This window comes from Urocampus carinirostris, chromosome 11, assembly GCF_059441175.1.
Source record: "Urocampus carinirostris isolate Australia breed hairy pipefish chromosome 11, RoL_Ucar_1.0, whole genome shotgun sequence".
NCBI classification, from domain to species: Eukaryota; Metazoa; Chordata; class Actinopteri; order Syngnathiformes; family Syngnathidae; genus Urocampus; species Urocampus carinirostris.
In genome coordinates, this window is record NC_142359.1 from 14989672 (window position 1) to 15017359 (window position 27688).

Sequence of the window (27688 nt, forward strand, 5' to 3'; positions counted from 1 at the left end):
AAAGTTCGAGTCTGGTCTCATCTGACTATAGCACCTTCTTCCACATGTTTGGTGTGTCTCCCAGGTGACTTGTGGCAAACTTTAAACGACACTTTGTATGGATATCTTTAAGAAATGGCTTCCTTCTTGCCACTCTTCCATAAAGGCCAGATTTGTGCAGTATACGACTGATTTTTGTTCTATGGACGGATTCTCCCACCTCAGCTGTAGACCTCTGCAGTTAATCCAGAGTGATCATGGGCCTCTTGGCTGCATCTCTGATCAGTTTTCGCCTTGTGTGAGCTGAAAGTTTAAGGGGATGGCCCGATCTTGGTAGATTTGCAGTGGTCTGATAGTCCTTCCATTTCAATATTACTTGCACAGTGCTCCTTGGGATGTTTATGCCTTGGGAAATCTTTTTGTATCACAGTGCAGGTGCATTTATACAGAGACTTGATTACACAGGTAATCATCATTAGTCATTTAGATCAACATTGAATCATTCAGAAATTCTCAATGAACTTCTGGACAGAGTTTGCTGTTCTGAAAGTAAAGGGGCTGAATCGTTTTCGCATCCACCCACAAAATGTTTAAAATATCTAATAAAGTGTGCTCACTTCATGAATGTGTCCGACTTATTGTTGATGCTTCACAAGAAATTGCAGTTTTATATCTTTATGTTTGAAGTCTGAAATGTGGCAAAAGGTCACAACGTTCAAGGGGGCCAAACAGTTTCGCAAGCCACTGTATATGTACATATATATATATATATATATATATATATATATATATATATATATATATATATATATATATATATATATATGTGTATGTATGGGCAGCACAGCAGTGCAGTGGTAGGAGCGTGTGCGGCACAGTTCTGTGGTCATGAGATAGAACCTCCTGTGTGGAGTTTGCATGTTCTCCTCGTGCTTGCGTGAGTTTCCCCCGAGCACTCCGAGCCAGCCAGTTGCAGGGCACATAGGGACAGACAATTCGCTCGCTCATTCACACTAACGGACAATTTGGACCGGTCAATTAACCTGAAATTCATGTTTTTTGGAACGTGGGGGAAAACCCGAATGCCCGGAGGAAACCCACGCAAGCATGGGGAGAACATGCAAACTCCGCACAGGAGGGCTGGTAGCTGGATTCGATCCTTGACCAGTCTCTAAGCCCAGCCTATTATCATGGTAGTTTTGACCTTTAAAAGAAAAAAAAAAAAAAACTATCACAAGTTTACCCTCGAGTCAAACCTTCGTTAAAGTTTCTCAAAACGTGACAATCATCTTAAACTAAAAAAACTGAATAATTGTCCATTATTCGTAAAAAAAAATCAACTGACCTCGAAAAGTGAATAAGAGTTGCACTATCATGATTTGCCCATTGCCCTCACCTGTGTCTGCTCGTATAGCTCCAACTGCTGCTTGTTTCCTGATTGGTTCCCCTTCTACTTAAAGTCAACACTCTCATTCACTCCTTGTCAGTCCATCAGCAAACCCTCCGCACATGCAAGGCAAGCACTTTTTGACCCAGCCTCCCGTCTGTCCCGTCCTTTCCGGTATCCTGCTTGTCTGCCCTTGGGTTCCTGGTCGTCTCCGGCTGCCTGACTTTTTCCTTCCTCTGACTACGCTCCGACTTGTTTCTGCCCACCGATCACGCTCCGATCTCCGGTCCCGGCTGCTCGATTTGTTTCCGCCCTCCAACCACGCTCCGATCTCGTGGGCTTCCTGCTTCTCCTGCCCAGCTATTGCCGAATCGCTGGCATTTGTTTACCTCGCCTGTCTTCTCCGCTTCCGCAATAAACTGTCTACCGTCTATTCTGGCTCTGACACTAATTGTGGATAGAAAAAAAAGAAGCAGATGAGTTGCAAAGTCCAAAAGACACCTGGCATATTTTATTTGCAAGGAGAGAATGTGAACACAATTTGAACCAGGAACATCATTACAGCAATATCACCGTAAGAAGTCAAACAAACAAAAGAACACAATTTAATCACGAGGAACGGATATAAACTGGCCCAGCATTGGATATGTTTCTGTGTCATTATTGTTCATGGTTGTAATAGGAAAGCTCCTGTGCAGATGTTTTTTGTGTGTGCGTTTGTTTTATTTGGCAGCAATGATAGAATCCTGAGGATTTGAGATTATTATTGTCAGTATGAAAACAGAGTACAGTATACAAGACTACAGTTCAATTCAAAGGGGGTGTTCAATTTATCCTTGTTCATATAGTATTTGGTATAAAACCCCATCTCAAAAATAAGGTAAATAACCTCAATCTCTACACGTGAAACTAATGAGTGTCAATGGGAAACTAATAGGTCTACAATCTAAAACAACTAGATTGCTGCAAATACCTCTGACAATACAATCATTGCCTTTTATTGTCCGTTTGGATATTCATGCAGGCATTGCAAGATGAATCTAACTTTAGTGGTGAAAATACGTGTTAGGGTTTGAATAAAAACAAAACAATGCAAAATACGAGAGAAAAAACAATGTTTTTGTATCACATAAAATCCTTTAAAAATCCTTAAAATTTGTGAAAATCTGTCATATTTGTGGCAAGAAATGAAGGCAAATGACATTTCAAGTATCATCTGCATAGGATTCAGTGAATCCCTGCTAACAAATTAAATAGACACTATGAAAATGGTTTGTTGTTACCAACATTCACAAGAAACTGCATTTGTCAGAAAACCCACATTCGAATAATAGACTTACACTAAAAGCCACAAGGTGACGCCAATGCAACACAAAAACACATATATGCTTTGTATATTAGCGCGTAAGCCTTTGGAGTCGTTAACAGTACAAACAAAATGCACATGAATGTGATGGTGGGAACATAAAAAAAAATCAAAGAATTATTTCTGAAAATTATCTAACTACCCTAAATATAAAAACAATAAAAATCAATTAAAAAAAAGCAACAAACTGCATTCTGGAATTTTCACTCCATGCACTACATGACATACAAGGTTTGGATAATTGGATTTGGTGTTTTTAATTTGTAAAAAAAGCAAACAATTACAAGATTGAAAACAAATGTAGAAAAGAAAAACAACACATCTTCACAGTGAGGCTATTTAACAATATTACAACGTACTGAGATGTTTATCTTACAAGAGTATTAAGATGTCGTACTAAGCTTTTTCTTCCACAGGGAAGAAAAACCCGGGTGAACGCTCATGTGGGTCATATTACTCTTAAAATGTCACAGCATTTGGCACAGAGGTTACAAAAAAAGGTGCATCTAAGATGTGATGTACAGTAAGAAAGGGGTTTTATGTATTGATCAGAAAATCCACATGGTAGTCCGACACAAACATTGAGGCTTCAGCAGTCTGCCGATTTGTGATTGTCGCCGTCTTCTTGGGACAGAGGGGACCTAGCCTCCTTCATTTCCTCACCCTCGTCTGCGTTTTCTGGCGTCTGAGCGGGATAGACCACCACGCAAAACTTCTGACCCAAATACGTCATCTTGTCTGAAACAACATTTTTAACCCAAGTTGTTAGGGGTGACATTTGTATGATGCACTTTTATAAACATGCCAAATGTGAGGAAATAGTACACGTTCTTCAATAAAATGTATATCTATATTTCACCGCTAAAATATTTTTTTCCCAAGATAATGCCAATTGAAAACAGTAGCACGGCGGCGCAGTGGTTAGCACGTGTGCGGCACAGTTCTGAGGTCGTGGGAACCTCCTGCGTGGGTTCAAATCCAGCTACCGGCCTTACTGTGCGGAGTTTGTATGTTCTCCCCGTGCTTGCGTGGGTTTCCTCCCACATTCCAAAGACATGCCTTTCAGGTGAATTGGCCGGTCCAAATTGTCCCTAGGTGTGACTGAGCGAGTGAGTTGTCTGTCCACGTGTGCCCTGCGATTGGCTGGCAACCAGTTCAGGGTGTCCTCTGCCTACTGCCCGGAGAAAAATTGTCAAAACCGGCGCTAATGCCAGGCTAGCCAACCAAAAATCACGCGGTGAGCAACCAGGCTAACCATGGACCAAAAACCAAATGCGGCAATGAATACAGAAATAAACACGAAGCCGGCCAGGAATAATTCAAGGGACATGGAAAAACTGGTGTCAAGTTAGCCGGCCAAACAACACACGGTGGGTAGCCAATTAGCCGGAGCAAACTAAACAAGAAAGCTCTTGGTAGCCCTGACACAAACAAAAAGTCGCAATCATTTACCACCATTAAAAATGAGCTGTTCATTACAATCTCCGTTTGCTTGTAAGCTTGCCTCACATGTTGTGTTAATGAGAATGACCATTTTGAAAGTGTTGTGTTCCTTCAATGACATCACAGCTACACATCAAACAATCCTGATGGGACTGAATTTCGCAAATACCCCGGTACGGGGAACATTTTGCAACATATTTGCATACTTTTGGGAAGGAATACTAAACATTCTGTGCCTAATTTTAAAAAAATCTGTTTGGGAATACCTTTAAGTCTCGAATTGAATCGTGACTCCAGGTGATTTGATTTTGTAGAAGGAGCTTAAAAAACCTACCAACAAATTTGTCAAAGCACTTTGGTTTGTTGTCCCAGTAGACGCCCAGGAAATAGACAGGCACGCCTGTGAGCATGATGGCCAGGCCGATGCCGCAGACCACCGGCTCCGAGTATAACGAGAAGATTAGCAGGAAGGCCCAGAACAGAAGATAAATCACCGGCCAGATCAGGCTGATCTAAAAGCAGACGTGGAATTAAAGCAACTCTTCCCCGAATATTGCAGATATTAGTCAGCGCGCACCTTGATGGGTCTGTGCATGTTGGGCTGTTTGATCCGCAGAACAATCTGCCCGGCGACAGTTACGCCGTAAAAGAGGTAGTTGATGAAGCCCACGTAGTTGATGAGGGTGTACATGTCGCTCGTGCACAGCATGAGCAGAGTGGACAGGCACTGTGGAAAATTTTGATTGGATCGTGACACTTAGCGCTAGGAACAAGATTAAGCTAACGCCGCAGAACTCACAGTAAAAAGCAGAGCTGGGATGGGAGTACAGCGCCTGACGTGTATCATGGCCAGCAGACTGGGGAGGTGGCCCTCTCTGGCTCCAGCAAAGAACAGCCTGCATTCCGAGAAAAAAGGAGACACCAAACGATCATTTTCAATATAATCTTAGGGCGCCTTTCGAAGGCGTGTCAGCGGAAAACCTGCCTCGAGGACGTGAAAAGAGAACCGTTGACTCCCCCGAAGGTCGACAGGGCCACAGAGATGGGCATGATCCATGCCATCACACCAAGAAGCTTTTCTCCAAATGTCTAGGATAGAGTGGGAAAAAAGGTCACTTTCCCGTATTTACTGCCCGTCAGCCACATTTGACAATTTTAAATGTCTGTAGTAGTGAATTAGTCTCTCGATACGACAGAGGTGAAAATACTTACAAATACTAATACATAAAACAATACAAAGACGATCTAACATAATAATAATAATAATCATCATCATCAACAACTATTATTATTAAAATTATTATTATTTCATATATATTTTGTTTTAAATCATGAATGAAATATAAAATGCATTCAAACTTCCTCCATGCCTCTGTCATGCCTATAGTAGAATCCCTAAGATATCAATGAAAACAGATCCTCCTATGTTGGTCTGTATTTGACAGACAGACAGACAGACAGACAGATAGATGGATAGATAGATAGATAGATAGATAGGTTGGGGTTTTATAAGATAAGGGAATCCTTTATTCGTCCCACAATGTGGGGTTTTACTCCCCTCGGGTGGAGTTAAAGAGCCTCATGGCATGAGGGAGAAATGGTCTCCTCTGTCTCAGACAGTGACAGCAGTCGGTCACTGAAGCTGCTCTTCTGTCTGCAGATGATGTTATGTAGTGGATGTAATGAATTAAATCTTTAGGGCTACAAAAGGCGATTATTTTGATGTTGAATAATATGTTCAGTTAAAATTGGTAAAGCAAACAGTAAAACGATAAACTTTTCAAGTATAATTTTCTTTTTCAGTTTCTGGACTTCATTGTAGAGGAAAATAAACGTTTATGCATGTTCACAGTTGAAAGCCTGAAAGTTTTGACCTAAGTTATCAACCATATTAATCAAGTCTTAAAAAATATTGAATGTTTATTTGATAAATGATAAGTTGAATCTGCTTATTTCTGTTTTTAATACTGGACAACTGCAAAGGAGATTAAAGAAGACGCCAGAGTTGTTTGTTATTTTGACTATTTTGCACTGTTTATATAAATCATCACTAGTCGCCAGTAATGTTGGTCATCTTTAATTTTCACATCCTTTATGGCGGATCTGCTTTTTGTAACCTAGACTTGATAAAAGGAAAGAGCTCAGGTGAGGACCTATTGAAGATATTACGATTTTTTTACTTGGATGTTTTTTGTAAAATACTATACATTATGTCACGGTCGCCATGGCTACCAGTCTGCCGCGCCCCCGAACTCAGCTGCAGCAGATCAGCTGATTGCTGGTCTGCTATTTAAGGCTGGATTTTGGGTTTGGCGGGCGCTGGCTCATTACACAATCCCAGGTCTGTTATGCCTTGTCCTGTTTTAGGTTTAAACATTTTCCGTCTGTTATGCCTTGTCCTGTTGAGTTCGTGCCGGAGGAACTCTGTATTGTTCTGTTTTGGTCCCGGAGTATTGGGCGACTTTTATTTTGTTAAATAAAACTTATGATCGTCAACGCATATGAGTTCTCCCTTCCTGCCTCCTGCCTCCGTTCTGGTCCGGTCACCCCTTCCACTCCATCACGCCTCGTGACAGCTCCCTTCCATTCCATGACAACATTATATATTAGTTGTTTGTTGGTTTTTACTCTTCACCTGATTGTGTGTTTTTCCATGTTAAATTTTTATAACAATAATGTAGCAGTCTTTCTAGGAGACAGAAACATGTGAGGCTGATGAAATTTCCAAGCAGATGTTTCAGAAAGGCCGGCAAAAAATGAGGTAGTGAGGAAGTCAGGTGGAATTTTCTTGTCTGAAGAACTAACCACAGCAACGGCATTGGAGGCCAGCAGCTCCTGCGGGCTCATGGCGGTCACGTAGGCAATGTTAGCGAAGACATAGACAAATGTCACCAGTGGGATGGAGATAAAGATGGCACGGGGGAGGTTCCTGCAAAAGAATCCAAAAATAATGTAAAAAGAGGAAAAAAATGGGGAGCTTTGATAAAAAACATCTGGAGCTTTGACTGCAAGAAAGCAAGCCAAGTCTTACACATAAGGATCCACCAGTTCCTCTGTGACATAATTGAGGAAGTTCCATCCTCCGTATGCAAATGAGCCTTGCAGGAATGACAAGGCTATCAATCCCACATCATAGTCTTGGAAGGGCTCAAAGGCGTTGGCAGGTTCCAACCAGTAGTACTCGCCTGCAGGCACAACAACCAAGCGTTAAATAAATTTTTTGAGGGATTCAAACCTCATGAAAAAAAAATCATTGAATTTAGCAACCCCCACAACCCCAGTGGACTGAAACTAAGGTCCATCATGTACATTGTTCAAACGTAAAGGCGGTCCTAAGCAGTGTTAAGACTAACGCGTTCCTGGAATAAAATTAATTTTCTCTGTAACGAGCACTGTAACACGACACAAACAACATTTGTAGCTCTACTGTCATTACTATTTGGTGTATTACACCGTTATTCTGCTACTCATTGAATGCAAACCATGACTTTTAAAGTCTTTTAACTGCTGAAGTCTCCTACATCACTCATGTTGCCTCACATATCCTCAATCTGCCAGCAACTTGCGTTGAAGTGAAGGCATGTTTATATTTACTAACAAAATACAACTAAATACAGTTATGGCGGCACTGTCTCCAGCACAGAGAAGAGTATGCTGAATTTCCCGTCATGGAGATATTCTCCCCATTAATGTTCTTACTGTCAGAACCAAAACAGGAGAAGGACCCAGATGCGTAACGTTTTCACACAAGCTTTATTTTACAGGAATGGGGCAATCATGCGCGTGAACACAAACGCAAGTGATTCGGCGATCGCTGGTCGGAAGAAGTAAGGCAGAAGTCCGGCGTGGAAAAACAGGAAGCCAGAGGCCGACGAGCTCGATACCAGATACACGAGCAGATACCAGACACATGGGGTCGATACTGGACAGTTTGGGACAGACAGGATTGATACCAGATACCGGACAGACGGGGTCGATACTGGACAGGACGGGACAGCCAGGATCGATACCAGATACACGAGCAGATACCGGACAGACGGGATTGATACCGGACAGGACGGGACAGACAGGATCGATACCATAACTGGAGACTTGAGTAAGGTAACAGGCAACAGGAGACAGATGGGGTCAATACCGGATAGTGGAGACTGGTGCAGAATATCGGACAGGATGAGACAGGCGGAATTGATACTGGTTACTGGAGACTGTAGCAAGATATTGGACAGGACGAGACAGACGTGATCGATACCAGACACTGGAGACTGGAGTCAGATAACAAACAGGACGAGATAGACGGGATCGATACCCGATACTGGAGACTGGAGTCAGATATCAGACAGGACGAGACAGACGGGATCGATACCAGACACTGGGGACTGAAGTCAGATATCAAACAGGATGAGATAGATGGGATCGATAACGAACAGAGTCAAAACACACGTCTTGCGGGAGCAGAGGTTCTTTGACGAACTGACCAGGGGTGAGTGAGAGCACTGAGCTTAAATAGGAGGGAAGCCAATCAGGCAACGAGCCGCAGCTGGCGCCAAACAGGCGGGGCCAAGTGAGGGCAATGGGCAACCGTGACACTTACATCACAGCTGAAATTACAACTCAGCTGATATGTTCATATTTGGTTGTGTGTAACCAGTGGCAAATGGTAGGCAGTGCATGGGGAAAGGGTCTTGGCTTATACAGGAACAACGATCCAATGGGAGAGGAATGGGGTAAATTTATGGTAAATGTGTGCTGAATTTTAGTTTTTTTATTTGTATATTTATTTTTGCTAAACGCCATGCCTGGTAAAAAAAAAGAAAACGTCTTGGACCGTAACCAGAAATGGAGAAGGAAATCCTCTAGTGGTTTGAAAACCAGCGGCAAAATGGATAACGAATGTCTTGGCTAGGTGTTTGTTTGCAAGCTTTTAAGATACTCGATAAATATGAAGAATTCACTACTACCACAGGTTGATATGCACATTATCTTCAGTTTTGTTTAATTTGTGGCTAGCAGTTTTAGCGGTCAACTTTTATGCAAGGTTGGACGGTATTTTGGAACTAGATACTTTTTGGTGTCAGTAATCTGGGTGGTAACTTAAGTTACTTTTTAGATGGAGTAAATAGTAACTGTAACTAATTCATATTTGTCAGTAAGGCGCCCAAAAGTGGTTCTGGGGGAGTAAACTATTCACCTAACCTGATTTGCTTCCATTTATATTAATTTTCACATTCTTGCCAATGTCAGTTCAATGCTGGGCTTTCGTTTTTCTTTCCTTATCCCGCAGATAACAAATAAATTGTTTTCTGTCTGTTTGGCCAAGAGCTAAATACCCCCAAAGCTCCAGTGACTACTGACAAAGCTGCGAAATGCTTTGTCATCAAATGTTCCCGTTTGGTTCTCTGAGGCCCTCATTTTCCTTAAGACCTTAAAACAACTGTCCCTTGGCCATGTTGTGATTACTCAAGCTAACCCCACAGTGCTCCCCCACTGGGCGAGGGGAGAGGAGGGGGAGGGATGTCCTCGGTGACCCACAGGAGATACTCACCCTTGCATATTTGCACGATGCCCATAATAATGATGAGGGCCAAGGCCAGCAACTTCCCGGCCGTGAAGATGTCCTGCACCCGAGTTGCCCACCGCACGCTGGAGCAGTTCACCCACGTCAGCAGCACTGGACGCAAAAACATGGCATTCAATCATTAGGATATATGAGTCAGGTTTTTGTGACTTATCACAGCTGGGAAACCTCAGGGGGGCATGATGGCTTCAAGTTGTCACGGATCTGCAAGGGTTCAGGTCAGGTGCTGCACACTGAGACCTTTGACGTGGCTCATGTACATTGAACTTCTCAGCTTGCGCAACTGAGATGTCGTCAAAGGTCAAATGGTTTTGCGATTAAAAATGGCCTACTTGACATAGCAACGGGGAGGAATATGGATTTTTTTCAGTTAGATTAGACCATTTTATCTTGTCAATTTATTCAGTCCCAAAACCATTGCTCAGAACCAGTGTTGGGACCCATTTACATACTGTGAGTCTCACCTAGGGGGAACTTACTCCAACGTTCGCCATCGTGCTGCTATGGGTACTCCAAAAAAAAACCTTGTGAAAGGCTGGGCAAAAAAAATACTGTAAAAAGAAAAATGGTGCGTTTTGGTCCCTTTGCGTTTCTCGAAACGTTAAAAGGTAAATGTTTTTCTTGTGGTTTTTAGCATTTGGTTTTGGTAGTACGTCACAACAAAGCGACATCTAGTAGTCAAATGATACACGCTGTCCTTTTAAATGTGAGCTTTTTTGCCACCTTTGACTTTGAACATACTCAGTCAACGTCAACAACTATCACACTCTTTAGTGAACTACTCAAATGTCGACAAAATGAGCGGTTATGCACACGCGAGTGCAAACACGAATAGGTCGCCGCCTCAACGGGATTCTTGTCCCGGCTGGTTTTTGTAACCAAAGCCCTGTTATTAATGAACATGTGGTGACTCTTGATGCATCCCTTCTTTCAGTAAAGCGTTCATCAAGACAACCCAAGAAGTAATTTTAGGTGGAGGCACGTGGATTTTCTGGAACAGGAACGATCTCCCTGCTCACCTTTCACCCTCTCCACCACCCTGCTGCATTTTTGGCACGGCTTTCTAGGAATACAAGATGAGAGCAGCTCGATGCTGACTGTTCTTCTCACAAAACGTGAATTTCTCAGAAAGTTTGCCTCAACAAACAAAGCTCGACAAAGCTTGCAGTCAAGCTGCCTCGTCTCGCTGACTGTCTGAAGTCTGTGTGCAGTATTTTCCCAGTGCATGTTAAGTTCTTCGAGGGATGCGTATCTCAAACTGTCATGTCCATGCAAACACTCAGTAGTCGTAAAAAAGAAGAGGCGGGGTGGCTTAAATGAGTCGGGTCGGATCCATTTACTGTCTAATGTGCTGACAGACATGTCTTGACATTCCATGTTGTTTCATATGTGGCTAAGCTCAGTGGAAAAGGTGGGAAAGGTTCCTGATATGGTGACTATGTCACAGAATTTTACATGTAAAATAGTCACAATAGTTTGACTTTTTAACACTTTCCCACCTTGCAATGCCCTCAAAGTGCTTTTGATTAAACCATGGGCGTAACCAGCCTGTTTTTGGCCGTGCCCAATCACCCACAAATTCAACCGAAGCACCCCAAAAAAATGATTATCTCTTTTACTTAATAAAGGATAAGAAAATGAAATGAAATGAAATGAAATGATCTGCATTTATATAGCGCTTTTCAAGTCAAGACTTCCCAAGGCGCTTTACAGTGTGCTTCACATTTCCCAATAGCGGCCGTGCAGCCATGTAAGGCGCTAACCTGCTTTTTGGGGGTATTAGGGGTTCAGTGTCTTACCCAAGGACACTTTGACATGTAATACGGAGGAGCCGGGATTCGAACTGCGATCTCTTGATCCCAAGACGAGCGCTCTACCTCCTGAGCCACTGCCGCTCACAAGACAGGATTAAAAATGATGAAAAATGCTAGATAAAAGGAAAATATCTAAACAAAATTGCGAGCAACGCAGCGTCAGAAATACTCCACTGCCTTGAAATTGTTCAGTCCGTTTGCTTCCTAGCAACGCTCTCATCCCTTTTACAGCTCCCCTTCCGCTCAGCTAGTGTCACTTGCGGCATAGCGGTGGAGTCTGTGGAGTCAGCATTTTTTCCAGAAACACATTCCATTCTCCCAGGCCAGAATGACATTGAATATAAACACTATCTTTTACAGGCAGTCAGGTAGGTAACCCCAAATTTAAAAACATCCTAAAAAGCTGAATTTGCAATTGGTTTGCTGAGTGAGCTCTCCCAGAAAGAAATTCTACTCTACCAGAGAGATCAAGTTTGACCAGGATCACAATATTTCACAAGCAACGAGGTTGGTTGCTTCAGAGGTGAAAATGCAGCAAGAAAAAAAACCTGACCTAAAATTGTTCTATGTTCTAATGGTACACAACCATTTTAGTTATTATTTTATTTATTTATTCCCGATTGATTGATTTTTTAAAATATTTTATTCATTTTTTCATCTTATTTTATGGAAAGAAAATACAGATAAATTGAGAAAGTTTGAATGTTTGTATCAGTTTTTCTGGTAAAAAAACCCTGATGCGTCCCAGCCTCACGCAGAATCCATTTAAATTGAGGTTGAGACCCCTGTCTTAAAGGTGGGGAGCGTCGCCTAATGTGTCTTTAAAAAGTGAAAAATTTTCTCTATTAGGTATGTGTTAACAATGCCCAACTGAGTTCAGTAAGCCCTCATGCTTCATTTTTCATTGCGCCTATCTGCTTTCGCCTTACCTTTATAAGAACTGTGCCAAACACATTAAGTTCAACTGCTGTAGAGTGACGTCATACTCGTTCCTGCAAGTTTTTTTGTTTTTTTGGCAGCGCAGCGTAGTATAGTCCAAACGCCAACCCAAACCCCCAAAAAGATGCAAAAAGAAAAGTTTATCCGAGAGGGTAGTGCATGTACTTGCACGCACATCGTGAAAAAGCTGCCTAAGGCTGCAATCATAACTTTAAGCCAGTAGATGGCAGCAGAGAGTAACACAGTTTAAAATACCTCACCCCACCTTTAAATTGGTAAAATGCGTGGTAAACTGGATAAAAGGTTAATAGTGTTTTTCATCACTCACAGAGGCAAACGGCCGCCAGCAGGCGGAGGCCGGTGTCTGGCGGGAGGCAGGTAGGGAAGAGGGGCTGCAAGACGTAGTTGGAGAACGTCAATGCGATCACGGCCTGGTTGGTCGGATAAATCACCAGCACGGCAATCCACAGACGCAGAAACCTGTGCCAAGAAACGGGGAGGCGGTGAACGGGGGATTAGGGCGCAGACGACTTCTTGGAATTTTTTCACTCGGTCAAAAAAACAACAACCTTTGTTCGGATGAAGCTTTAACAGAGGCTTATTGAAGATCATCCGACAGGAATGCGCGCATTGGACGCGAATATATTTCGGTCGACCGGACTTGCCAACTATGGCAGCCCGTCGAGTACACCTCTGTAAAATAAATAAGCGCCCCTCTCGTCATGTAACAAGAAACCTTTGTTGTTTGCCTATTGAATCGAGCGGACGTGAGGGATAAAAGGACGCAAACAAAGATGGTGTATTTATCTAAGATGTAGGGTACGGGGAGACCTGCAGCTTTAACTTGTCTCGGGAGGTAAAGTTCATTGATGTATATTGATAGAAAGAGTACAAAGTGACAAAAAAACAAGCCTCGGCGTCTTTGTCTGATCGAATTCCTCTCCCAGATTCGAATACATCCTGATTGTAAAGACCCTGGTTATAATTGAAGTGGTTGGGGAAGTTTATTGTGAGGGACAAAGTACAGTTTGTTCCGACAGTTTTCTCGGAAGTCGTCGCTCTGTTCCCAAGTACTTGAACGTTTATATCATTCATTTGATGAATGAGCGGAAGCAAAGCAACAACATAAAAAATCCCCTTTGGTGGCTTTTATTTTATGCAATTCTTAAATTACACTTGGAAATTCTTGACTGGGTTCCGCTAAGCAGAAGCTGGATGAGATTTCCACTTTGTGGACCAAAAAGGGACAAACTGTACCGTATGGAGTCCCATCCTGCCACAAATAGAAATACAATTTTCAATAAATAGATATTTACAATTCTTTCATCATTGTATTTTGTCATTGTTGTATTTGGTCATTGTTGTATTTTGTTGTTGAGAAGGAAATTAAATATTTTTTCAAGGTTTTTGAGATGAAGTGTTTGAGGAGTATGTTAGGAGTGACAAGATTGTAGGGATTGAGACACGAAATTGTGAGAGACAGAACTGGAGTAGTAGTGGAACTCAGCAAGCGTGTGGACAAGAGAGTACTTGGTTGGTTTGGACACATGGAGAGGATGGACGAGGAGCGAATGTTGAAGAGGATCTACAGAGCAGAAGTAAATGGAAGGAGACCAAAAGGAAGGCCGCGATTGATGTGGATGGATGGTGTTATGGGTGCACTGCAGGAAATAGGTCTAAATATAGTGGAAGCGAGAGCTCTTGTTGGTGATAGGAATGAGTGGAGAGGTATTGTAAAAGGATAGTGGGATGTTTAGACGCGTTCTAAGGGATAGGAAGGGCACCTGTATGATGCAGTAGGGGTAAACCAGTGAAAGCTCTCGGGCCTTGCTGTTGAACAGAAGAGTGTATTGTGTCACCCTGACCCGAGTGTCATAGCCGCTTTCTTGTGCCCAGTTTCATCTGGAGGGACGAAAGCATGACCGACTTAGGTGCCGAAGTGCTTAACTTGTTTGGGTGTTTGGGCATTTGGGTTGGCCATTGTCCAAAAATCTTTGTGTGTGTTTTATGCTCCTTTTCCCTTTTTAGTTTCTTTGTTTTTGTATGTGCTTGTCTTGCTGTCGGTCACCCGGGATTTGACCAAGGTAGATAGATCGATAGATATATAGATAGATAGTATTTTGTTGTTGTATTTTGACGTTGTATTTTATTGTTGTATTTTGTACCAATTGTATTTTGTCAGCGTTGTAATTTGACATTGTATTTTGTCGTCGTTGTATTTTGTAATCGCTGTCTTTTGTCGTTGTATTTTGTCCTCGATGTTTTTTGATGTGTTGTATTTTGTCATTGCTGTATTTCGGTATCATCCTATTTTGTTGTTGTATTTCGTCATCATCGTGTTTCATTGTCGTTGTATTTAGACGTCGTTAAATGTTGTCGCTGTTGTATTTTGTAATTGTCGTCTTTTTATTTTGTTGTCGTTGCATTTTTGTCGTTGATGTTTTTTTGTCGTTGTAGTATTTAGTCATCGTTGTGTTTCGGTATCATCGGATTTTGTTGTGGTTGTATTTTGTCATTGCTGTATTTCGGTATCATCATATTTTGTTGTGGTTGTATTCTGTTGTCATCATTTTTTGTCGTTATTGTATCTAGACGCAGTATTTGATTGTTGTTGTGTTTTGTACAAATTGTATTTCATCGTTGTTCCATTTTGTTGTCGTCGTATTGTGTCATCATTGTATTTTGTTGTTATATATTGTCGACGTTGTTTTTTTTTTGGTCGCTACATTTTGCCATCGTCGTATTTTGCCGTTGTTGTATTTTGTAATCGCCGTATTTTGTCGTTGGATTTTGTTGTCGTTGCATTTTGCCGTTGATGTTTTTTTTTTGTCGTTGTTGTACTTTGTCATTGATGTATTTCAGTATCATCGTATTTTGTTGTTGTTCTATTTTGTCATTGCTGTATTTCGGTAACATCGTATTTTGTTGTGGTTGTATTTTGTCGTCATTTTTTTTTTGTCGTTGTTGTATTTAGACGCAGTATTTTATTGTTGTGTTTTGTACAAATTGTCGTTGTTGCATTTTGTTGTAGTTGTATCTTGTCATCATTGTATTTTGTCGTTATATTTTGTCGACCTTGTTTTTTGTGGTTGCCAGATTTTGTGGTCGCTAGATTTTGTCGTTGTCGTATTTTGCCGTTGTTGTATTTTGTAATCGCCTTATTTTGTCGTTGGATTTTGTCATCATTGTCTTCATTGTATTTTGTCTATGTTGCATTTTGTCTTTGTTGTATTTTGTCGTTGTTGTATTTTGTTGACCTTGTATTTTGTCACCACCAAATGTTATTTAAATGAGAGGGCGAGTAAACAGGCTGAGCTGTTCACCTATTGGTTGATTGAGCCACGAGGGCGTTTACCTGCTAACCAAGGAAAGAAAGGCATTGCAGTTGATTGGTGCACTTGTCGATCAACCAATTGGGAAAAAGATCAGCCAATTCGACTAGTTTCCTGTGACATAATACAACCACAACAAAATACACCAACGACAAAATACAAGAATGACAAAATACAATGACAACAAAATATAATGAAAACAGACTACAATGACGATAAAATACAATGACAAAATTAAATTCGTTGGTATTTAATTATCTCCACATTTATTTCTACTTATAATAATAATAAAAATAATAATTTCCTTGTATTGTCATTCTGTGTAACAATGTACACGGAACGAAATGTCGATTGCACCTGACCCATTGTAGCGAGCCGATGCAGCCGCAGCCAACAGAGGGCGCCGCCGACCACTTTTTAAGTCTTAGGAATGACTCGGCCGGGGCGCGAACCACCGACATGGCAGGATAGGTTCTCAATAGTACTATGGTGAACTTGACACAGAACAAAAAGTGGGCCAAGGTTGCAAGTCAAGACATTTGCTGTTTTTATCAGTCACTGTGTTTTGCATTTTTGGTTATTATTGACAAAGCCATGCCATCAAGTGAGAAATGTTTGATTTCATTTACGTTCAAAAAGGAGATGAGATTCATCATTATTTACTCTTCTGTTTTAAAAGGATGATTCATGTTTTACTGTAAAAATGCCAGAAAATGAGGAGCAAAACATTGCTTTTGTTACGCATAATTTGGCGTCAAAATACCACAAATATTGGTAGCAAAGCACCACCTTTGAATGTAACAACGTCTTCAAAGTAGATTAATGTCACCAACATTATATTTGGGCCACTGCCGTTCGATGTAAGGTCTTTGTATCATAAAAGACAGCCTCATTTCGAGGTTTCGGTACTCAGACCAGAAACCAACACCAGTGCCAATGTCCCCTTGTGTTCATTTTACTATGAGGAACCAAAAAAATTGAAATTTGACGAATAGAAAATTGACACTAATTTAATGCAGTTTTTAAGAAAACGCATCGTTAAAAATAGTTCAGTGTCCCTTTTTAATTGGTGGTTATCTTCCTTAATATTAGGGCTTAAATGATTAATTATAATCAATTAAATATGACCCTTAAAAAAATCAGAAAAACTATATTTTCAAAACAGTGACATGCAGTCAGAAGAGTTGGGTAAAGTGGTGCCTCACCTGACAACATGGAAATATACAATTAAATATATATTAAATATGTTTATTCTCTTTTAAAGTTCTTTCTCGTTTAACTTCACGATTTTGGGATTTTTTTTCTAAATTGCTGCATTTCTATATTATACTTTGAATATTATCAATTCAATTACTATGTAACATTTTTGTGCTGAGTGTCTGCAGATGCAGCGTGAGGCATGCGATCCTCTTGCCTCATGGCAGAGGGCGATTATGAGACAAAAGATTCTGATTTAGTGCACACATCAGCCCCAAACAATATAATAAGAGATAGTATTAGCAAATTAACAGCAAGTCAAGCCAACCAGTATTGTTTCTTCTTGTTATATTGACTTTTTTCATATTGGAGGTTACTTATCTATTGAAGTAGCACATAAACTTAATTTAGAAGTTAAGGTAGGAAAATAAAACGTTTTTTCTATGCTACAGTTAATATATTGCTTTCATGGTCTGCAATTGAAACGATGACTAAAAAGTGCTTTCCTTTTTTTGTAAATCTGACTGTGCCTCACCAGACATGAACTTCACGACACATCACTGCTTCAAACATATTCTTTTTCCTGTTCTTTTTTTGCATTACATATTTGGTTTAATTAATGGGCTGATTAATTGGTAACCCAGGTTTGTTTTTTGCCCTGTACTCATGTCAGCCTCTAACTATCCTTATCGGCCCAGTGGTTGATTTGGGAGCAATTTTGTTTTCTTTATAATTATTGCAAACAGAACCTTTACTGATGATATAAAACGAAGGTTGGTATGCACTGTGTGATTACAGTAGTCAACAAACAAAGCTTAAAAGCTATCACAGAAAAACTCCCCAGGCTATTAAGCTACATCAGAAAACTATATTCTAGAGCAGTAAAGAGTCAAATAAGACTAAAAAAACTGAAGACCATAAGTACTCACCTTATAAACTAAATGTATCGCTTTCAAGGGCACAAATGATAGGTAGTAGGAAAATACACATTTCCTGGGGAATCAGCATTGTACGCATTGGTAGGAAGACGAGATGGGTACGAAGGAATTTCAGTACAGCTATACTCAAAGGTACTAGTGATATTTTGTACTTGGTATCAGCATTAGGGAACACTTGAGTTGATTATACTTCTTAGCACATATTGATCAGAAAAAAAACATCTTTAACCAACATTTCTTGAAGCTACAAAGTTACCCCAATATTAAGACTTCTTAAACTTTGGCCTTAGCCAAAAAACTGCAAGGTCTCTACTTTACAAGTGCAATCAAACTGAGAAGAGGATTCACCGTCAAATTACAGATTAATATGACTGTGGAGTTTTCACTCACCCGGCCAAGCCCCCGAAAATGTCCTTCACGTAGGAGTAATCGCCCCCACTCTTAGGGATGGTGACTCCTAGCTCGGCATAGCATAGCGCCCCAATTGCAGTGATGATCCCTGTGATGATCCAGACCACCAGAGCAAAGCCCACCGAGCTAGCGTTCTCCATCACTCCTTTCGGACTGACAAAAATTCCAGATCCGATGATATTTCCTGAAAGGTGAAGAAAAGCAAGTGAGGCAGAGTTCAGAACACTTATTTTTCTGGCCATATAGCACCAGTCAAATTGCATAGTAGGAGTCTTTATTAAGGAACTATCTAAAACAATAGTCAGTAACCACTGGGCCACGGACCGGTCCGGGCTGTGAATGTTTGGTACCTTGCCACACAGGAATAAATAAAAGTTGCCTTATTTAAGAAAAAAGGTTGTGTTATTTTTTGCTTTTACCGAATATAACGGATATTTTGTTTTACCCACAAACGAACTGAAAGAAAATGTAATACTTTTTTCTATGCCATCTTCATGTCTAGAAGAATGGAATTAAATAGTATTTATTTTCATTAATATCGGCTTATTAATATTATTGCTAATATTATTGCTTATTACATTATTATTATCGTTTGGGCCAGAATATTGTCAGTCTTTAAAGCAGTCTAGGAATAGGTTGGGGACCACTGATCTAAAAGGTATTGCGGAAAAGCTAATTTCAGGCGATGGTGTTCGTAGGGCTGTTTTATGTAGCTCTTATAGACTGATATACATGTAGTACTGTCACGACCGGAACGGAATTAGCACCCAGATGCGTAACTTTAACCACAAGTTTATTGAGAGAAAGAGGCAGCGCGGGAAGCAAACCGCTCACAGAATCGGATCGTGTTCGGAATGCGGATGTGGATCTTCCGGAGCGGGAGATCGTGGTGTCGAAGACCAAAAAAACAGGTCGATAGCCAGGACAGGAGAGCAAAACGTGGTCGGGATAAAAATCGGGTCGCAAGCCGGGACGGGAGAGCAAAATGTGGTCGGGGTCAAACGGGGAAATCAGGAACGGACGGGTGGAAAACAGGTGAAAAAAGCAGGACCGACGGGAGTCAGAGACAAAGTGCTTGCCTTGTAGAAACAGAGGTTCGCTGACGGACTGAAAACAGGCGAAGGAAAGGACGGAGCTTAAGTAGGACGGGTAACCAATCAGGAAGCCCGCAGCGGCTGGCGCCAAACGAGCAGGCACAGGGGAAGTTAATCAGTCATCATGACAAGTACTGTTACTGATGCTAAGTTCAAATACTTTTAGTGAAAATAAATATCTATTCTTCTAACAACTGATTTTCTTGGTTTGTATTTTAAAGACGGTGTGATCTGTCACTGTTGTGACTTGCTTTACTTTGAAATGGGGCTTCTTATCCACCCAATACGAGACCTGGCGTCAACAAATGCCCTTCCCTTAAAGAGAAATTGTATATGATTAAGCTCCTCGTTAGTAGTAAAAACACTTCATTCTTTGAAAAGACAAATTTGATTTACACAATCAGCAAAAATACATTAACTATTACTATAAACAAGCATTTTTCTTTTCAATAATTGAAATGTTCCCATTAATTTTAAATAAAATGAGCTCACCCGATTGTATTCTTACTTTTGCTTTGCGGCGACATCTAGTGGTCAAATAATACATACTGTCCTTTCAATTTTAGAGGAAATTACAAGTAAACATACAAACGTAACATTTATCAAGATGAAAGAGCTGTTTACACGTCACACTAGATTCTATGGTTGCAAAACAAGTCAAGTCAAGTCAAGTCATTTTTATTTGTATAGCCCTAAATCACGAAGAGTCTCAAAGGGCTTCACAGATTATTACACTATATTACACAGACTAAACAAAAAACTTTATTTTGATATTCGATAAATCCGTCAATTGCTTTGTTGCTTAACTGATTAACTAAAATTAAAAAAATATTTTAAATGTAATCTCTGTTTTTCAAAAAGTTCAAAGGACCATTGTAAAAAACATTAAGTAGCTAAGTTTATTTACTGCCTGGACCCATATCATACCAGATAAAAGGCAATAAAAGTCAATAATTATTTGCCAAAATAAAACTCCCTGGAGCAAGAAAATATCTTCCTCCAAAGCCGATTGCCATTAACGCGACGCCAAAATGCATGAAATCATTTGTAAAAATAACACCCCTTTGTGTGATGATCAATTTTGAATATTTTGTGAAGTCCTTAACCAGAAGATATTCTGAATTATTTGTTGTGCTATTAGCTTTGAGAGTATTCTAATGTAACCACAGTAGCTTGGTCCCACATGGAACACTTTCAATTATTACGTGTTTTACTGGTTTCTCAACATGTGACACCTCAAAACAATATTTTATTTTCACTTTGTAGGCAAAAATAACAAAGTGATATGAAAATGTGAGTGACAGATGTGCGTAGGTGAGGGATTGCTGCTATCACGGAGAAATGGCAGCCGGTCATCAGGCCAAATGGGATGTGCTAATCTGCTGATGTAGCAAAGAGATTAAGGATAGTGGGGTGGATTGCGGCCATGAAATGCAACTCTAACACATAGCAAACGTCTCATAAAAGCGATGTCCAAGGTCCCATTGAATCATTACCACCTCGCATGATAGTCGGTACAGTACAAGAGTCCAAGGTAGTCTTAATCTCTCCGCACAATGAACAAAGATGAGTATTTCAGAACCTGCGTGCCGCTTTGGTCTTACAAATTGCAGAAGTGTCAGGCCTCCGCCGTTGTTTCGCAAAGGAAAACTTCCGCTCTGAGACGTGCTCGACGAGCAGATTTTTTTTCCTGCCGGACACTTTGGTCACCAGCCCAAATGCCACTTCCATTCCACTCGCAAATGAATAGCACAAGTCAAACTATCCAATGTATTTTGCTGTAAGGGCCCCAACTTGACTAAAACCAGGATTTTGTCCACTATGAATGGGCGGTTTTTGAAAACTGCACCTGTTTCTCATCCCATCTCAGAGGGTTTGATGGTTGATTTTGAAGGATGATAAATGTTAAGTTTAAATTTAGACACTCAAATTAAGTAAAGAATATATCATTGGATTTTCAACTTGCAAGGAAGACCGGGGAGGAGCTTTCCGATAAGGGGAATCCATCTTGTCCTAAAGCCCTTACCTGAGCCCCCTTTTTTATTATATTTTCAATGTTATAAAAACAGACCATGTCACGGTTGCCCATTGCCCTCACTTGGGCCCGCCCGTTTGGCGCCAGCTGCAGCTCGTTTCCTGATTGGCTTCTCTCCTATCTAAACTTAGTGCTCTCATCTACTACTTGTCAGTCCGTCAACGAACCTCTGCACTTGCAAGGCGTGTATTTTGACTCTGTCTGATATTCTGCGCCAGTCTCCAGTATCCGGTATTGATCCCGCCTGTCTTGTCCTGTCCGGTATCGTTCTCCAGTATCCGTTATCGATCCTGTCGATCTCGTCCTGTCCGGTATCTTGCTCCAGTCTCCAGTATCCAGTATTTATCCCGTCGGTCTCGTCCTGTCCAGTATCTTGCTCCAGTCTTCAGTATCCAGTATTGATCCAATTTGTCTCGTCCTGTCCGGTATCCTGCTCCAGTATCCGGTATTGATCCCGTCTGTCCCGCCCGGTATCTTGCTCCAGTATCCAGTATCGGTCCCGTCAGTCCCGTACTGTCCCGTACTGTCCGGTATCTTGCTCGTGTTTCGATCCGATCTGATCGGTTCAGTCCTGTACAGTATCTACTATTGTGTCCTGTATCGATCCCATCTGTCCTGTCCGGTTTTGATCTTGTCTGCCTCTGACTTCTCTGTCTCACTTCTTCCACCCAGCGATCGCTGCATCACTGGCGTTTGTGTTCACGCGCATGACTGCCCCTTACCCGTAAAATAAAGCTTGTGTGGAACTGTTACGCGCCTGGGTCCTCCATCTGTTTGGGTTCTGACAGATCAGCTCTAAAGCGTGTGATAATTAAAGAACAGCAAACTGATTGGGTAATAGTGACAATGAATTGACAGCAAAAATTAGTGCACATCATTAGTCAAAACAAGGAACTGGCATCATATGTCATCTCCATTGAAGGTGTCCAATGTTAAAAAGAGAATACAAATTTTAATAACTTAGTTGTTGCTGAGTCTTCAGCAAAGGAACAATCATGTTTTGCTTCAGAAAGGTGAACTGTGATTGGTTGAAAGCAAAGACCCAAGCAACATTGACATCATCATGCCTCAACAGCAACTCTCAAACTCCAGGGCTTCTTAACTCCTATTCTAGAAATGCAAAAAAGAACAAAATTATATATTCAAACTAATGATTGGCCCATACAACATTTTCTCTCAGGTCTTGGTTCTAGGATGCGGAACAATTTTGTTTTTGAAACTTTCGAGATATCATTCACACAAAAACATCAATAAGGTGTCTGTGTTTTTTAGAATACATGCTATCAACCACAAATTTATCAGGGAACTTGTTACCAGTGGACAAGAGTTCACTTGTAATCGTTGTCACAAGTTTGTGTACGTGTGTATCTGTGCGTGCCAACACAATGGGGCTATGCGACTGCTTGATGTCCTTGGAAACAAGAGGCACTAGTGGCTAAGACGAGTCACACCCGCCCCACGTGACATAAAAGACTGAACTCTGCAAGAGCTATAAAACATTCTGACTGCACTGACTGCCTGAGTGCTCATTCGATATTTCTCATCCCACGCGTATACATTATATATATTTCTGGAGCATTTTGTGAAATATAATATTTCATATTCAGTTCTTTAATCAGGTCAACTGCTTTGGAAAGGTTTACTTCCTACATAATTATTTAAGAGAGAAAGAATAGCGATCTCAAATCGATTTTGTCACAATATTTAAAATGCTTATAAGTAAATAACCTTTTTAAGCAAGGTCAATATAATTTTTCCCAATAGTAAGACTTCTTGAACTTCATCCAAAAACTGCTAGTGGTATACTTTAAACGTACAATCAGACGGGGCAAACGAGCCACTGCATAGAGGATTCACTGTCAAATTACCGATTAATATGACTCTCATACGCAGTACAGAGTATGGATTTGCTACTTTCTTAATATAATGCTAAACTATGGAATGGCCATGTACATTTAAGTTTGCATCTGAGTGGCCCATGCATGTGTCTGAAAAATTCAAGTTGCATTCGCTATATATGAATATATCTTGATGGTGCCGATATGGCAAACATCAAATACAGATTCTAACAAATACAATTATAATCCCGATTATTTTTTGAACATGTTTTTTGTTTACTGATGTGTTTTTCTTTTCATGTTAAACCAAATGAAAAAGACAAAAACACTTGCCTTAGGTCATTAAAACTCACAATATATGATACATTATTAACATCTCATCTCATCTCATTAGCTACACCGCTTATCCTCAGTAGGGTCGCGGGGGTGCTGGAGCCCATACCAGCAATCATCGGGCAGTGGGCAGGGGACACCCTGAACTGGTTGCCAGCCAATCGCAGGGCACACAGACAACTCGCTCGCTCATTCACACCTAGGGACAATTTGGACCAGCCAATCCTCCTGAAATGCATGTTTTTGGAATGTGGGAGGAAACCGGAGAGCCCGGAGAAAACCCACGCAAGCACGGGGAGAACATACAAACTCCGCACAGGAAGTCTGGAGCTGGATTTGACCCCACGCAGGAGGTTCCCAAGACATGAACTGTGCCGCACATGCGCTAACCACTGCGCCGCCGTGCTGCCCACATTATTAAAATGTACAGTAAAAAAAAATCATACTTATCATTTTATAGGTGCCTTTCTTGTATTTATCTTAGTCTAATAATCTTGTGATATCAAAAATATTTCTGCATTAGCAGGGGGTCAGAGCCCAAACAGACGGTCTACCCAGACGCGTAACGTTTTCACACAAGCTTTGGGGAATGGGGCAGTCATGCGTGGGAACACAAACGCCAGCGATTCAGCGATCGCTGGGCAGAAGAGATCGAAACCGGACAGGACAGACGGGATTGGTACCAGATACAGGATAGACGAGCAGATACCGGACAGGGCGGGACAGACGGGATCGATACTGGATACTGGATTCACAAGCAAGATACCGGACAGGATGAGACAAGCGAGATTGATACCGGATACTGAATACACGAGCAGGATACCGGACAGAGTCAAAATACAAGTCTTGCAAGTGCAGAGGTTCGTTGACGGACTGACAAGGAGTGAATGAGAGCTCTGAGTTTAAATAGGAGGGAAGCCAATCAGGCAACGAGCAGCAGCTGGTGCCAAACAGGCGGGCCCAAGTGAGGGCAATGGGCAACCGTGACACAGGGGTGTGTAGACAGAATATGTCAGAATTAAGCTTACAATCAAGTATATTTGAAATTGTTGATTGAGCACTTTTGTGTATGAGAAATATTTAAGCTGTGTTTCAAAATAACTCTTAACCCTAAAAGTAACTTTGATGTTATAAATGTTAGACTTGTTGCCTGTATTTGGTTCTCCCTCCACACTTTCCACTTCCTGTCGGACTTGTGCACTCTTAACTCATCTTTTTTCCGGTTACCTTGGAAACGCAGGGCTCAATGATTCAGGACGCCCCCCCCCCTTAGTTCCCCCTCATCCCTTCAACCTTTCCAAGGTCACGAAGGGACTGCACATCTTAGGCATACTCAAAAGTCAATGGAGATTAGCGGGATCTGTTCTTCCATACCTGTCCATTAGTGTAAAAGCTTGTTAGAGCTCTGAAATAATTTATGATCGGACTAAGACAGCAGTTGGGAACATATGGCCCGCGGGACAGTTGTGGCTCTTTTGATAAGTACATCTGACTTGTAGATAGAATCCACATTTTGATGCATTTAGGCTGGGAGTGCAACACTGTGTTTTTAACACTTGCGGCAGGAGCGCTGTAGTGCTTTTCTACATTTAAGGCTGGTAAGAAGTGATGTCATCCGGATATTTCCCGTGTCTCTTAGCCAATGAGATGCAGCAGAATATACATGTGAGCTGTCTTTCTTCTATTTTTTCAAGTGAATAGTTTGTGTAACTTATTAAAAAAAGACATTAAGTTCTATGTTCGTAGATTTCAAAGATGTTGAAGATTCGCATCAATAAAACAAAATGGAGGACAGATGACTGCTCGATTCTGAATGTTAGAAAAGTGACAACGTCAAATAACTGAAGATAAATGTTTATGTATGACATTTTTAAGAAATAAGTCTGCACCTTGTTTTGAAGCGATTATTCTAAATAAAATGACACTCAGAACAAACCAAAAGGTACAGTGTGTCTTGTTTGAAGACTAGATGGCGCTGTATTGTGTCTTGCAAACGAAAACAAGTGCTACAAAGCAGAAGGAAGAATACAAACTGGAGACTCAGAGTGAAAAATTGCACCATTAATATTCTCATTATTTTGCCGAGCCCTTTTGAGGTTTTCGAGTACCCCTAGCAGCAGGATGGCAGAAAATAAGAACTATCTCATGTTATCTAATATAAATATATATTCTTGACTTGCACGTATGCGCGAAGGCTTTGGCAGTGTTATTATTTCATATATATGATTTAAAAAAAGTAAAAAAATGCACCGAAGAATAGGCTTTTGTTCTGGAGATCTGGTTCAACAACTAATTATGCCCTTAATTATATGGTGTGGCTTTCTCTGAAAGACGAAAATAGAAATATTGCTGTTGCATGGCTCTTTGGGTGAAACATTTCCTGAACCCAGGGCGAGGATGTACCCAGATTCTCGGGAATAGGAGCAAGACTTGTGTGTTAAAGCTTGCGTCAATAACTTGCTTATAAGAAGTGTTGGGAATAACGCGTTAAAAAAGAATGTGTTCCTTCTATGCAATTCCTCTTCTCGGTAACAAGTACAGTACGGTAACATGTTATTGATACATTTTTGTTACTCAACTGACATTACAAGATGGTACGTTACTCGGCTACTTCCTAAAAGCAAAGATGGAGTATAATCTCTACATGTACCTGCAAAATACTATCTCAAGCACGAGGACACGTAATTTCTCACTGCTGATATTCTCCCTACTTACATCTAAGATGTATTTAAAGCTACAATGTAAATTACTGTAATCAGTGGGTCAGTTCATATGCGCATATTGTATTTGGTTGTGTGTCACCAGTTGCTAAAGGTAGGCAGCTTGTGGATTGTACATGGTCAATGAAATCAAGGGGGTATATGCGAGCAAATAATTTACTGTACAGTAGTGCTGGATCTTTATTTTTTTTGTAAAATTATCGCTGCAAAACCTGCACACTATGCCACCATGCCTGGAGAAAAAAAGACAAATCTTGGATATTACCCAGAAGTGGAGAAGGAAATCTTTGAGTGGTTTGAAGACACAAGACAAAATGGATATGGACTGTCTCTGATGTGTTTGCGAGCACTCAAGATTGCACAAGGCCAAAAATTATGAAGGATTTACCACTTCCACAAATTTGTGTACACATTTTCTTCTATTTCTTTTTCTATGCGATGATTTGTAAGCAGTTTTATGGGGGTCAGCTTCAATGTGAGTACGGTATAATTTATGATAGTTACTGCCAGGGTAACGCGCTACTTTTTAGTGTCAGTAATCTGGGAAGGGGGTAATGCAATTACTTTTTAAATTAAGTAACTAATCACTGTCACTCATATTCTTTATTAGGAATGGTCCCAAGACTGGATAAAAGGTTAGGTTATTTAAGTCTTTCAACAAGTCAACAGGATGTTTGCTATTCATGGATATGAGTTATCCCATGTGTCGGGGCTGCTATTTCATCAAGTGTTTATCATGATTTGGTGACAAATGAGAGCATGCTTAGCTATTTTTGTGCCGAACTTACCAACTATAATACCGCAGGCGCTCACAAGCCCTATTTCCTTCTTGAGTGCAACTCCTCCTCCTCCTGCTCCTCCTTCTCCGTCTCCGGAATCCTCGACGGCAGCATCCTTTGCAGAAGCGCCCCTCTGTCTGGGACCGTCCGACATCCTCAAGAAGATAACGCAGCGTGTCTTTTTCCTACCGACCCTCCGTCCTCACCGCTCCTCCGAGCGGCTTTTCCGCCTGATGTCGTACCCAAAAACAAAACCAAAAACGCACGTCGATGCGCTCACGTGCTCTGCAAGGGACCTGCAACACGCACAAACACACACATGGAAAGAGAAATCCAAGTGTGAAGAGGAGTCCCCTAATTCCACTGCAGGTTTCAGTGGCTCGCGCGTAAAGTCCAGACGCGCAAAAGGCGCATGATCCAAAGGGCACGGAGCGCGTAAACTGTGCAAAAGGAGTCGCTAGTTCCGCAGGTTGAGTCAGCTGCGCATTGTAAACATTCAGCCTGATCT

The 27688-nt window shown here is 41.1% G+C and overlaps 1 protein-coding gene across 1 annotated transcript; it reads right to left on the reverse strand.

Annotated features, from left to right (window-relative positions):
- Window positions 1-1855: 1855 nt before the first annotated feature.
- slc7a8a (solute carrier family 7 member 8a) lies at window positions 1856-27688 on the reverse strand. Its single transcript, XM_088346687.1, has 11 exons — window positions 27190-27688; window positions 18361-18565; window positions 12832-12983; window positions 9718-9843; window positions 7207-7360; window positions 6981-7104; window positions 5161-5264; window positions 4975-5071; window positions 4753-4902; window positions 4510-4687; window positions 1856-3470 (listed from the first exon to the last, which is right to left on the reverse strand). The coding sequence occupies exons 1-11, from the start codon at window positions 27332-27334 to the stop codon at window positions 3322-3324; spliced, it is 1584 nt and encodes a 527-aa protein (XP_088202813.1). The 5' UTR covers window positions 27335-27688; the 3' UTR covers window positions 1856-3321.